Source organism: Chiloscyllium plagiosum, unplaced genomic scaffold (assembly GCF_037043375.1).
Source record: "Chiloscyllium plagiosum isolate Xiang-an unplaced genomic scaffold, Cpla_swu_hap1 HiC_scaffold_4, whole genome shotgun sequence".
Lineage (NCBI taxonomy): Eukaryota > Metazoa > Chordata > Chondrichthyes > Orectolobiformes > Hemiscylliidae > Chiloscyllium > Chiloscyllium plagiosum.
The window spans coordinates 113,758,530-113,772,682 of NW_028270142.1; the positions used below are offsets into that span (position 1 = coordinate 113,758,530).

The 14,153-nt window shown below is 37.8% G+C and overlaps 1 protein-coding gene across 2 annotated transcripts in view; it reads right to left on the reverse strand.

Annotated features, from left to right (window-relative positions):
- LOC122548925 (serine/threonine-protein kinase OSR1) overlaps positions 1–14,153 on the reverse strand; it is a 182,298-nt gene that overhangs the window by 30,885 nt on the left and 137,260 nt on the right. For both annotated transcript variants that reach the window (XM_043687910.2, XM_043687911.2), the window contains exons 11-12: positions 11,079–11,201; positions 1,527–1,562 (exon numbers count right to left, since the gene is read on the reverse strand). In XM_043687910.2, coding sequence (XP_043543845.1) covers positions 1,527–1,562; positions 11,079–11,201 — 159 coding nt within the window. The remainder of the gene's footprint in view (positions 1–1,526; positions 1,563–11,078; positions 11,202–14,153) is intronic.

Here is a 14,153-nt window from a genome sequence, read left to right on the forward strand (position 1 = left end):
TCACTGTTACTGCATTGATAAATGGGCCCCTCATATACAGTTTCTCTTCTTTCTAAAGTGCTGAGTAGAACACTGGATGTCGTTTGACCTGTGATCTCTAGCATTTGTCGTTAATTGTTCAGTGCATATGTTTATCAACCGTTCTCAGGTAGTGGCTATGAACATCAACCATTCTCTGGTTCTTTGTTTCAATATTCCAGTAACATGGAATCACTACCTTGGGGAAAAAAAGATCAATTTGGAGGAAAAATGCCATTGTCTAACTTGGAACATCTAGTAAAAAAAAAATGTAAGGATGTCTCATCAATTCATCACTGCTAGATCCACTGCCACTTACTTTTTTTGCTCCATTTCACATATTGATTATTGCAAGGAGCAGACTACATTCTTTTCTTCATAATTACTTTCAATCCAAGCTTTTCATCTTCTCTTACAATTTAATTTGTTCTTTTACAACTTCCCTCTTGTATACTTTCATTAGATCACCGCAATGTTGTCCTGACAAAAGAAAGTGCCAAAATGTCTATAATATGTCCCTATAAAGCAACTATCAGACCACTTCCAAACCACTTCTCTGACTGGCTCAATTAGCACAGGTGACCAAAGACGGCAGTAGTCAAGGCACAGTCTCGTGGAAGAACTATGAAGCTTGAGCTTAATATCTCCCACGTTCCACACTGATATAGCAACATTGTGCATTTATGTTTGCAATGTTCATGTAAACTCTTAACATTTGATCCAGGTTTCAAACTTTACTACGCTAAATGAAATCAACACAACTTTAAATGGAGGTTTTACAACATTGAAAGAAATTGCTGAGATGAATGATTATGCACCTCAGTATAATGGACTGCTCATATGCTTTCACAGCAGCAACTACTCGGTCATCTACTTACTGAGAAGAGAAATCAGAACTGAGAAAACACAGTATTATTTAATCTGGAGGAAGGTTGCATATGAACGCTTAGAACAGAGTATACTTGAAAAACTTAATCACTTTTTTGTAAACTAGACAATGAGTATGTCACCTTCACTGCCACCCCCCCACCTCCCCCAAGAATTTTTTCTCAAAAAGATCTGTAATTACATCTCTACTAATACACTTAACTAGCACATCTTGAAAAAAGTCAACTACTTTTCAAATAATTCCTTTTAAATAATAAACATTAATAGATACTAAAAATGTAATTTAAATGATTTTCTCAGCCAAACCTGTGAACTGCAATTCACGAAGTTTACTTTTACAGAACATTTCCCAACCCTCTATCACCTGCCACAAAGAAAGACAAAAGCAGTAACGTTGTGAGGATACCATCATTTCCAAGTTCCTTTCAAAGTGACATATTATCAGTGATTAGGTTTTTCTGATATCCTCCCAACACCATTATGAGAACATTACAACACAAAAGGTGGCATCAGATCCAAACGCTCGTTACCATGTTTTCAGCTAGTGATGCAAAATAAACACACTTGTGCCAAAATTATCCACATCCTAATAACACGTTAAGAAAAATACTTTAACTCACATCTGGACCCTGTGTAGACTCTTTCACCCGGGGAGACTGTTGAGAAAGTGGAGAAAAAAAATGATGAACACACAAACATGATAATCAATTCAGCATCAAGATAATTACAACACCTGATGTATAACAAAAAAGCTAATTGTATTAGATAAAATAAGTAGTGTTAAAGTTACATCTTAAAATGACTGAACTCAGTCTTATATACAAAAAATCCACAATGCTTCTATATTACATGCCATTCACTTCCAGCATTTTATGTTCTTTGAGATTCTAAAAACAGTTATTAACAGATTTTTTTCCTCTAAGATGCAGGGAGAACAGCAGTAGGAAAAGCATTCTTTAGTTTCATTTCCCAGCTTGTACTCATTGATTGCTGCATTACATTTCATCCTTCCAACATGGAGACCTTTGAAGCATTTTAGCAAGAATGCCATCCTACCCCTCTTACAAAAGTAACTTAAAACCTCTCAGCAAGTAGGGAGGGGAAGAGAAGTTTTAGAGTCAGGAGGAGTGAGGAGTGAGGCAGACTCAGCCAGTTAAAGCAGCAAGGGAGGCTTTGGGTTTGAATTTTGAGAAATAAAAGTGGCTTCAACATAGGGGAAGACAGGATGTCTACTGTGAAACACGCAGCCTGCTCTTTCAGCATCGATGCATCTCACTGAACTTAAAAGTTGATTGATATCTTCAAAGCCAAGCAAGACTGTGGGCTCCTCAGACAGCAGGTGGGGCAGCAATGTATGCGCATTTGTCTATTTGCATAACAGAGCTCGTCTTGGCTCTTTCGGACTTTGGGCTAAGGACCGCATGTTGTGTGGTAATCAGTATGTTAAAAACAAACCCAAGTACAGGGCTTCCACCCCTCAGTTCTCAGTTTGCAATCTAGAAAACATAAATCAGGATCCTCATGAACAGTCTCAGCAACAGATCTATGATATCACGCTGATATCATAGTCCACGAACTCTAGCACCATGACACGGACTTTGTTGCTCTAAAACAGACAATGTGTGCAGAAAGTCAGCTCAAAGAACAAGGTAGTAGATATTCCTTCTCTGGAAAGGTAAATCAGAAGAGGAACACCAACTCTACGGATTTGATTTCATTCTAAAAAGTAGACTTGTTGACCGTCTGTTATTCCACAAGGAATTCATCGAATGCCTGAGTCATGGACTCCCAGTAAACCTAGTGACACTAAGTGAACGGGAACCGCAATGTCCATTGTGTCCAAATTACCCTCAAATCCACCATAAATAGCACAGTTTCTCCACCAGGAAATATCATGAGAATGCCGAGGAGATCCAGGAGCTACTAAATTGCAAACACAATGTATTTCTAAATTGGAACACGACGAAAACTCAAAGACAGCAGGTCCACAGGCAAATGAAGGTCAAGGTCCAACAAAAAGAAACCCTGCGAGTTAAAGAACAGACAGAAGAAAGAGCATAGGAAATCCAGCAGTTCGACAACCATGGTATGTATAGCTTCTTCAGTGCAGTCAAGACCAAGTACTGCCCAAGTCCTCCACGATATTCCTCAACACCGGCACCTCGTAATGATGCATACTCACTTCCTTACTGTACACTCATGGTTGTGTGGCCAAATATCACCTGAACTCCATCTACAAGTTCACTGATGACATCACCGTTGTAGAGTGGATATCCAACAATGAATACAGGAAAGAGGTAGAGTGCTTGGTTGTGTGGTGTAAAGACAACAAACTCTCCCTCAATATCAGCAAAACTAAAGAGTGATCATCAATTTCGGGAAGCAAGGAGGGCACGCCCCTATCTCCACCAATGAAGCGGAGGCGGAGAATTAGGTTCCTAACAATGTGAACCACTCATGCTTTGCACAGCAACTGCTCTGTCCAGGATCGTAAGAAACTCCAGAATTGTAAATGCAGCCCAGCCCATCACTTGAGTCAACCTTCCATCCATTGACTCCATTTTCACTTCTCACTGCCTTGGAAAGGCAGCCAAAGATCCCTCTCATTCTGATTTTTTTTTCCCATCAGGCAGAAGGTACAAAAGCTTAAACACAAATACCAAGCGGGTTCAAGCACAGCTTCTTCCCCTCTAAAACAGCCCTCTCAAATGTAAAATCTAATGCTGATCTTTATTTTCATGCATCTTCTTGGCAGCTGTAACTTTGCACTCCTTGTTCTGTTCAATCATTCTATGATCTTTGTAGGTTATGATCTGCCTGTATTGCAAGCAAAACGTTTCACTATAATTAGGTACACATGAAATAAATCAAATCAAATAAATTAAATCAAACCAAGAAGGGCTTTTGCCCGAAACGTCGATTTTGCTGCTCCTTGGATGCTGCCTGAACTGCTGTGCTCTTCCAGCACCACTAATCCACATATCTTATAGAGCCAAGACAAGACTGAACTCAACAGACACAGTTAGGACTTGTAATAAGAATCAAGTGAAAATAGTCTCCAATATAAGTTCTCTCAGCCACATTCCACAGCACTGCTCCAGTCTTCAGGAGGTTGAAAAGGTCATCCAACAGCTAGGAACCAAATGACCACCAAAGCAGACGGAATCCCCACAAAATACTACAGAGTAGCACCCTTGGGCAAAAAAAATGTAATCTCATCTGTAATCAGAGAGTTTTCCAGAATTTACAGCAGCTCTAAGGCAATATTGACCTTTGTGTCCTTGCTCACAAGGAGCTGAGGAACTGAGACAGACCAAAATTACATTAAGTTGGTCCATAGTAAACAGCAGATAAACTGTTATTGGAAAAATTTACAAAGGATTTTGCAATCAGACACCAGGTATTGAATGACATCAAATGGTAATCTGCAGATAAGAACTGTGGCACAGGGTTTAAAACTGTAGACAGAAAGAATGGAAAAAAAAACCGGGTGGAATTAAAATAATGGCAGTTTCCTAATCCGCTCATAACACCGTAGCCTAACACAGTCTGGTTCCAGTGAACACAAAAACCAATTCAAAACAAACGGGGATTTGTTGATGAATGTCCTTCAGCCTAAATAACTGCATTAGTATGGAATGGAAACCATTAATACCTTCACTTTGAGAAAAGCCGATGATTTTTTTCCCTTAAATTGTATGCAACACCATGCTGGCCATCACGTTTGTACAAGGTTTTTAAAACAGTGACAAGGTAGTCATCAGGAAGTAGTTAGGACAACTTCTGGAGACAATATGTTGCAGATCCTACTTAGGGATCAGGCTATTTTAAAGTATAAAGTATAAAGTGTAATAAAGCAAGGTTAGCAAATGATACCAAAGCAAATATCCAAAGGAATAGTGACCATAATATAGTAGAACTTAGCATTCTGTTTGAGAGTTTAAGAACAACTGAGCAATATCAATAGATGCTAGTCCAACAAGAGATACCCACATTCCGTGAATGAATTTTTAAAAAGTCCGAGAGGATTAGAAAATTGCTTATGTAACACCTTTACTCAAAAATAAAGAATATAGGCCAATTAGCTTAATCATCTGTAATTGAGATATAGAGTCTGTTATAAAGGATGTAGTAGCAGAACATTTATAAATAGAGTGTCAGATTCCTGTCCCGCTCTGGGTATCATCAAACTAGTCACCACACAAAGCCTCTTTCAGCAGGACCTCCTTTACAATCCTCTTCATGGAGGAAAATTCAGCCTTACAGATTTATTAGAATTCTGTCGTCGTAACAAATACGATTGATAAGGAGAACCAGAAGATTAACATATTTGAATTTCCCAAAGGCATGTGATGAGGTACCACCTGTATGGCTGCTTATGATGTTGGGGGTGGTATATTGGCATGACTAGAGCATTATGCAATGAATAGAATGTAGGGATAGGGGATAAAGGGAGCATTTTCAGGATGGGATAGGGGATAAAGGGAGCATTTTCAGGATGGCAACCTATAACTAACTAGTAGAGGACTTCAGGATTGATGCTGGGGTCGTAATGTTACAACATTATTAATGAATTTGGATAATGGAAGTAGATGTAGTATTGCCAAGTTTTGGATGACATGGAAATAGGTGGGAAGGCAAATAGGATGACACAATAGGTTTACACGGAGATATAGACATGAGTGGACAAAATTTAACTTATGGAATACAACATGTGAAAATTTGAGGATGTGCACTTTGGCAGGTGGACTAGGAGATAGGAATATTAATTAAAATGGGGAAAAACTGCAGAAACCTTAAGTACACAAATTTTAAGACATTTTAATGCCTAAATCTCTCAGCTAGCAAACAAGTTCAGTTGGTAATAGGGACTGTTTGTCTGTATTTCAAAGAATATGAAATATAAAAATAGGTAGGTTTTGCTAAAGCTGTTTAAGGCATTAGTCACACCATACCATAAATGTGTTGAAAAGGTTGGTCCTCTTATCTAAGGAAAGATATATTGGTATTGGACGAAGTCCAGAAGATGTGTTGTTCTTGCATTTGGAATGATTTTCTTAATAGGGAAAGATTCAGTAGGTTGGATAAGTACTGAATGGAATTTAGGAGAATGAGATTAGACCTTATTGAACCAAACAAGATCCTTAGAAAGCTTGACAGATTAGATATAGTGAAGGTGTTTCCCTTTGTGGGAGAATCTAGGGTCAATGAGCATAACCACAGAGTAAGGTGTCATCCATTTAAGACAGAGGTGAGGAAGTGGATCGAGAGAATTCTTTAGTGTAGCAGCATGCTTAGGCTCGGTCATTAAGCATTTTCAAGTCTGAGATAGACAGATTTGTAATTAGGAAGTGAATCAATAGTTATGGGAATAGGGTGGGAAAATGGAGTTGAGAATTATCAGATCAGCTATGATCTCAATGGATAGTGGAGTAGACTTGCTGGACCGAATAGTCTATTTCTGCTCCTACATCTGAGGATATTATGGCTTTATGAAGGCAATATTTGGCTAAGTTTGTAAATCTCATTTGCAATAATGTAGAAAATTAATTTGATTAAAATAGTCAGTCACAATGAAACGTACAGCTGTGTTGTGTGTCCACTAAACAGAAAATATGACAACCAGCTGACATAAACTAGGTCCTAACGTTAAATATGAAAGTGAGTTTGTTGTGAATTTTTCAGTGTTTATACACTACAAAAAGATTTGAAAACAATAGTTTTACACATGGAGATCATAAGTGCAGATAAACCACACTACAAAATTCAGATCCCCATAGCACCAGATAACTAAGGATGGAATCTGTCAGACAATATGCATGATGGAGAAAAGTAAAATCAAACTGAAGAGTCATACCAGATTTGAAATATGAACTATTTCTGTCTCTACAGATTCTGCTAGAAGTGCTGATTCTTGCTGGCATTCCTTGTGCTTAATTTAATATCCAAATGTTCTTTGTTGTAAACATTAAGAATGCAGTCAGTGCGCATACTGGTCTGCTACATCACTAACCTGGGACTAGCTTATAGTGATTAGATCAGCTAACTGATAGAATTTTTACCTAAATTTTGCAGCTTGCATTTCACAAAGTTGCATATTTTGCTGGAAGCAGAGACGCATCGCATTTTTATAATGGAAGGGTATGATTACACAGTCTGCTGTTAATTCAAACCAACAGGTGCTCATATCACAAGAAAAAAAAAATCATTTCAGTGCTTGGGTGCAACTTTGTCTTCAGGATAAAGTCTGAGACTCAAACACCTTCAGCTGCTTCACAAATTGCCATCCTTCTCAACTAAGATCAGAAGTGAGAATTTTGCTCAGAACTGCATAATTCTCAACACCATTCACAACTTTGCAGGTAATGAAGCAGTTCATGGCCATAGTGTACTGCATCCAAGCTTGGGCTGATTAATGGCAAGCAACACTAACTCACAAGTGCCAGACCATGACCACTTGTTCAACAAGTCAGAATCAAACAAGTGCACCCATCCACTTCAGAAAGTCACTGGCATTGCCATAGCTGAATTCCCTTTAGGAGCTACCATTGATCTGACACTGAATAAGATCAGCCATACTGTAGCCAGAAGAGCCAGTCACAGGCTAGGAATTCTGGAAAATGTAACTCACATTTTGACTCCTCAGTGACATGGATGGGTGCAGCTTGCAATACAAGAGATTTATATAAATTTCATCATTATTAATTTTAGAGTTTCGATTGCAATGACAAAAATCCTAGGTCTCTGAAAGGGTTGAACAATTAGCTAGTGGGGATTTCTCTAGTCACGGCAATTTCTTTGAAAATAAGAAAGGAAATTGAATGTGATACCAGCGTGTAATTGGATTTTGTTTTTATTGGGAAAGATTTTACAAGCAAATGAAATAAAGTGCAATATATTTCAGTTTAAAAGTTCTGAGGTTGTTTTTTTCCTTTCGATTTGTGGAAATACTCATAACTTGGAAGAAATGTTGGGTTTCAGTTTAGTAGGTTTGTAGAAGACTTGGCTGAAGCTGGATATGTAAAACAACTCTTCCAGAGATGGGGAGATAATTTAGAACTGTTAAGAAACAGGTTACCTCAGCTTAATTTTAAAGTTCCAGACCAAAAGGATTTGGTTAAAACCTTGAAAAGGCTATTTGAAGCTGAGAAGGTCTGAGCTTAATTGCAGAAAGGCTAAAGAGCCAATCAGATTTTTTTTAAAGACGGGAGAATTAAAACCAGAGCTATGGCAAACTAGACAGAATAGAGATGTTTGAGATGTTATAATCGAATGCTGATGAGACAAAGAAATTGTAATTGTGTTTCAAATTTTTTAAACTTGCTTTATATGAAAATGGTTTGATTTAACTTTTCTCATTTGTTTTGTGCAACATACTTTTAACAACACCAAACCTGCAGCAATAAGTGTTTGTATTTAAGTGATCAACTTGTCAAAACCAAATAAAAATCAAAATATGATCCTTCAAACCAGGTTTCAGTCTGGGATCTGGCCTGCTCAGTACTGATATCAGCTGGGATCATTTCAAGCTCCCAAAGCACTTAAGACGTTTGACACCATCCAAAACAAAGCAGTCTGCTTGATCGATTCCCCAACTATCATACATTCACTGCCTTCATCACAGATGCACAGTAGCATAGTTTGTACTTCCTCTACAAGGTACATCACGTTGACTCACCATGGCTTCGATAGCTCTTTCAAACCCATTACCTCAGAGATGGTAGATTAAAAAAAAGGCAGTTGCGTGGGATCACCACCACCACCACCACCTGCGTGCATCCCACCAATCCAGTCACAATCCTGACCAGGAACTCTACCACTATTCCTTCAATGATACATGGCCAAATTCCTGAAACTCACTTCCAACTGACTGTAGGTGTATCTATACCAAATGGATTGCAGATTTTAAAGGTAGCAGCCCACTGCCACCTTCTCAAGAACAGTTAGAGATAGAGAGCAAATGCAGGCCCACAGTGACATCCACATCTCGTGACTAGAAAAATATATTTTTTTAAAGTCCCGAGGAGCAAGGGAATGCACAGATGGTGACTCTTAAAACAATAATTTTCTCTACAGAAATAGGTTTTAGACAATACTGGATTGACATCCATCTATACACAAAACAGGACATTCTCATCTGTTGAGTTATGTATTGGGATTCCCATAGGCAAGACCACCTTTATTGACTGACTATGTAAGTCACTCCGCATGATAAACAATAAAGACCAAATACTCATCATCTGTTGGCTGATCACACCCTACTGGTTCAGTGCCTTTTATGCTAATTTTAAAATGTCTACTCTTGTTAGAAAAAACAAATCCAAAAATCATGGATCAACTTTTAGAAGATCAATTTTCACACAGCTATAAACAAGAGGAAAATTGGGTCAAAAGGAAAGTACATGGACAGATAGGAGAAATTAGTCCCACACCTCAAAGCATAATGTTAGAGTCCCAGAGTTATATAGCACAGAATCAGACCCTTCAGTCCAACTTGTCCATGCCTGACAAGAGATCTTAAAAACTGATCTGGTCCCATTTGCCAGCATATGGCCCATATCCCTCTAAACCATTGCTATTCATCTATCCATCCAGACACTTTTTGTATATTATAACTGGCAGTTCGTTCCAGTCACACCACATTTCCCCTCAGGTCCCTTTTAAACAGTTCCCCTTAAACCTATGCCCTCCAGTTTTGGACTCCACTACTGTGGAGAAAAGGCCTTAGCTATTCACCCTATCCATACCCCTGATGATTTTATAAACTTCTAATCCTGGCAACATCCTTGTAAATCTTTTCTGAACTCTTAACACCATCTTTCCTATTGTGGCCTAACCAATGTCTATACAGCTGCAGCATGATATCCCAATTACTATACTCAATGGACTGATCAATGAAGACAAGTGTATCGAACGCCTTCTTCACCACCCTGTTTTGCTGCAACTCCACTTTCAAAGAACTGTGCACCTGTATCCCTCGGTTCCTTCATTCAGCAACATTCCCCCAGACCCTACCATTAAGTGTACAGGGCCTGCTCTGATTTTCCTTACCAAAATGAAACACCTCTCATTTAGCTGAATTAAACTGCATCTGTCACTCCTCAGCCCATTGGCCTATCTGATCAAGGTCCCTCTGCACTGAAGTAACCTTCTTTACTGTCTATTGCATGGCAGAGAGGAGATACTGAATGTGTCAAAGTTGGAGGAATACCAGCATATGGAAAATTGTAGGACCAGACAAGGTTACACAGCATGGCCAATCTTAAAGATGAGAATTTTATACCAGGTCAGCAAAGACTGAAATGAATCGTAGGAGATGGCTATAGTTAGGAATGGGGCAGCAGAAGTTGAATGACCTCAAGGACATTAAAACTTGGAATGTCAGCTAGAGTGCATTGGAATAAAGGATGGAAGTAGGAAAATATATGAGCATTTCAGCAAAAAGGAGAAAGGTGATCTTGCAGAACAGGAAGTCGATAGTCTTTGTAATGGACAGTAGTGGCGCCGAGAGCTCAGTTCAGGCTAAAACAAGATGCAAAGTTGCAATCAGTCAGTTTGTTCAGCTTGACACAATGACCAAGTGACAGTGAAACTAGGGGTGAGGAAATGCAGTTTGTGATAGACAAGACAAACATTAACTTTAGTTTTCTCAATATTTAATTATAAGAAATAGTTGCTCATCCATTATTAGATATCTGATAGTCTGATGTAGAAAGAAGGTTTGAAAGTTGGTAGTGAAGTTGGATGTGGTCAGCTTACATCAAGAACAAATGTTATGGTGACTTGAGAGGAGGGTGGATGGCAAAACTTGGGGGCCTCATGAGACAACTGTGTAAACTCCAATGTTTTGATTAGCTTTACAACAAATATTGAGACAGCAAGCAAGAGATAATGAATGAGTAGCAAAATAAACATTTGGAACATTTTTGTTTCTGATTTGCCTGGTCTTCACCTTTGGCAGTAATGATTGGTGAAGCAGAAATAATTCTAATAGAAAAAAAGACATTTGCACAAAAAAAAAGCAGGAAATTACTTATAATTCTCTTTCATGTAATTTATACCAGTTCAAGAGGTTCTGAGAGATTTTCTTTCTTTCTCAGCCCACACTTGTTTGGATGAATTGCATACTGGAATCATTTATATTGCTGATTTTCCTTGGCTTAAAGACCTACCCGCAACTGAGAGACTGCAGCCTTTCCCTCTTCACTCTCTTCATCCAATTCATCATCGCTCCATTCCCAGCCGCCATCTTCTGTCTTGTGTAATCGACCACTAGAACCTGGAACCCTTCTCACCTGATCAGCATAAACAAAAGGACAACAATTCAGGAATCTCCTTCTTAATTAAAGACTTTGATCTTTGATTCCTTCACTTTTAATATCGAGGAGGGATATATACTTCATCTCAAAATTATACACAAAAAACACAAACCATTTATATGAAGGAATGAACCCCCGGTCTAGAACTATGCTACTGTACAGATGTTGCTAAATAACCTTCAATACCGCAGAGAACTGTCAAACAAGTATTCTCACTGTAGCCAGAGGAACAGCAGTCATGTGGATCTGAAGCAGAAGATGGAGATCAAAGCTGAGAACTAAATATTTAGGCATGTGACTTTTCAAACGTTGATGGGATAGATTTGTTAGCACAAGATAGAACAAAATACTAAGAAAATGATCTTGAAAGGAAGATACAGAATCCATATTGGTTGAGGTAAGAAATAAGGGAAGTCAACATTGATGAAAATAGACTGTAGGCTCCTATCACTAACCATATCGTAGGGTAGAAAATAAATCATGAGATAATGAGTATATGTAAAACAAATTAGTACATTAAATCACAGATGACTTCAAATTTCATGTAAATTGAAAATAAAGTTGACAGTGGTAACCATGAGGAAGAATTCATAGAATGTCTTAGGAAACTATCCTGCATATGACATGTTGCAGATCCAACCAGGATTAAGCTATTTTGGACTTGGTCATGTGTAAAGATGCAGGTTTTGTAAATGATGTCAAAATAAAAGACCGCTAAAAACAGTGACCAAAAATGGTAGAATTTAGCATTCAGTTTTAAGGGAAGAAACTTGGGGCAGAAGCACCTGTACGAAACTTAAGAATAATTAATAGGATTGAGTGCAGTGGATTAAGAAAGGAGTTCAGCAGAAAAGATGATTGATGGCAGATATTTATGAAAGAAGTGGAGTATAAAATTGGAGATCTTGCAAAAGCATAAAATATACTGGTCAGACTACATGCGGAATACTGTTTAATTTTTTTCCTTTATCAAAAGGGAATATATTGGCATTGGGGATAGTCCAGAGAAATTTTAATAAGTCAATTCCAGGTCTGCAGAGATTTTCTTATGAGGAGAGGATCAGTTTGGCAAGGGCTTAGCAGTGTAAAAGAATAACGGAAGACTTTTTGAAATTACAAGATTCTTAGGGGACTTGACAGGGTAAATGCAGAGGGGTTGCTTAGTCTTGTGGGAGAATTTCGCACTAGAAAGTATAATCACAGAGTAAAAGGTCATCCATTTAAGACAGAAGTGAGGAGGAATTTCTTCTCACACAGTAGTCATTCTGTAGAATTCTTTACCACAGAAGGCTGTACAGGCTGGGTCATTGAATATACTGTAGGCTTTGACTGGCATGGTTTTTAAACAAGTATTATAGGGATCGGGCAAGAAAGTGGAGTAGAGGATAGTCAGATCAGCCATGATTTCATTGAGTGGCGCCGACTTGATGTTTAAACATCTTACATGACTGGTTTGCCCTCAAAAGTTTGATTTTTCCCTGTACACTTCTTGGTCACCATTTGTTGGTTATTAAAATTTCCCAATCCGCTGGTTTACCACTGTTCTTTGCCACATAGCATATTTTTTTCTTTTAAATTTGATACTATCCTTAACTTCCTTGATTAATTATGGTCAGTTTATCCCTTCCCTAGAGTTCTGGTTGGATATATTTTTGCTGTGGGTCATGAACTATTTTCTTAAAGTCAAAAATCTCAACACCAGGTTATAGCCCAACAGGTTTGTTTGGAGCACTAGCTTTCGGAGCGCTGCTCCTTCATCAGGTGGTTGAAGGAGAATAAGATTGTAAGACACAGAATTTATAGCAAACATTTACAGTGTGATGTAACTGAAATTATATGTTGAAAAAAAAAAGACCTGGACTATTTGTTAAGTCTCTCATCTTCTAGAATGACTATGTTAGTTTCAGTTCTTTCATAAGTAAGTCGCAAAACGTTTTTTTAAAGAAAGTTACATTCTCAAATGAACTTTAACAATTGGTATCATGTCAATGAACTTTAACAATTGGTATCATGTCAGCCCAGATAATGTATTGAAGGTGTGAGTTTCCCTTTGTGAGGCTGTCTGTGCCACAATAATCAGATTGATTCTAATTTAAAAAACAGATTTACAGAATTTTACATTAATCCATGTAATCTAAATGTAAAAATTCACTTGAGAATGTAACTTTTTAAAAAAAAGTTTTGCAATTTACATACGAAAGAACTGAAACCAACATGGTCATTCTAGAAGATGAGAGACTTAAACAATCCAGGTCTTTTTTCAATTTTTAATTTCAGTTACATCACACTGTAAACTTTTGCTGTAAATTCTGTGTCTAACAATCTTATTCTTTGCAGCCATCTGATGAAGGAGCAGCTAGTGCTTCCAATTAAACCTGTTGGACTATAACCTGGTGTTGTGACCTTTTAAACCTTGTACACCCCAGTCCAACACCAGCGTCTCAAAATCATATTTTCTTAAACATTTGCATTTGATCCCCAACCATTTTTTCTGCTAAATTCATTTCCCAATCAGCTTTGTAGTCAATTTTGCTCTCATCTCTATGTAAGTAATCCTATTTAAGTTTAGCACCGTTGCTTCCAGCTCAAGTTACTGCCTTTGAAACCAAATGTTAAATTCTACCATATTATGGTCGCTGTTGGCCTGAAAGGATCTTTCACTCTTTTATTAAACCCACTTCATTATATATCATCAGATCCAAAATAGTCTGATCCTTAGTTGGATCCATAATACATTGTTCCAAGAATCTGTCCCCATACACTATGAATTCTCTTTCATGGCTACTTTTGTAAATTTGAGTTTCTCAAAGATTAAAGCACCCATGAATAATATGCTTTTTTTAAAAAAAAAGATGCTCTCATAATCTTAATTCATTTTCTGTACTTCAGAATAGCTTTCAAATGCATTGTGCATTTAAGTACAGGGAA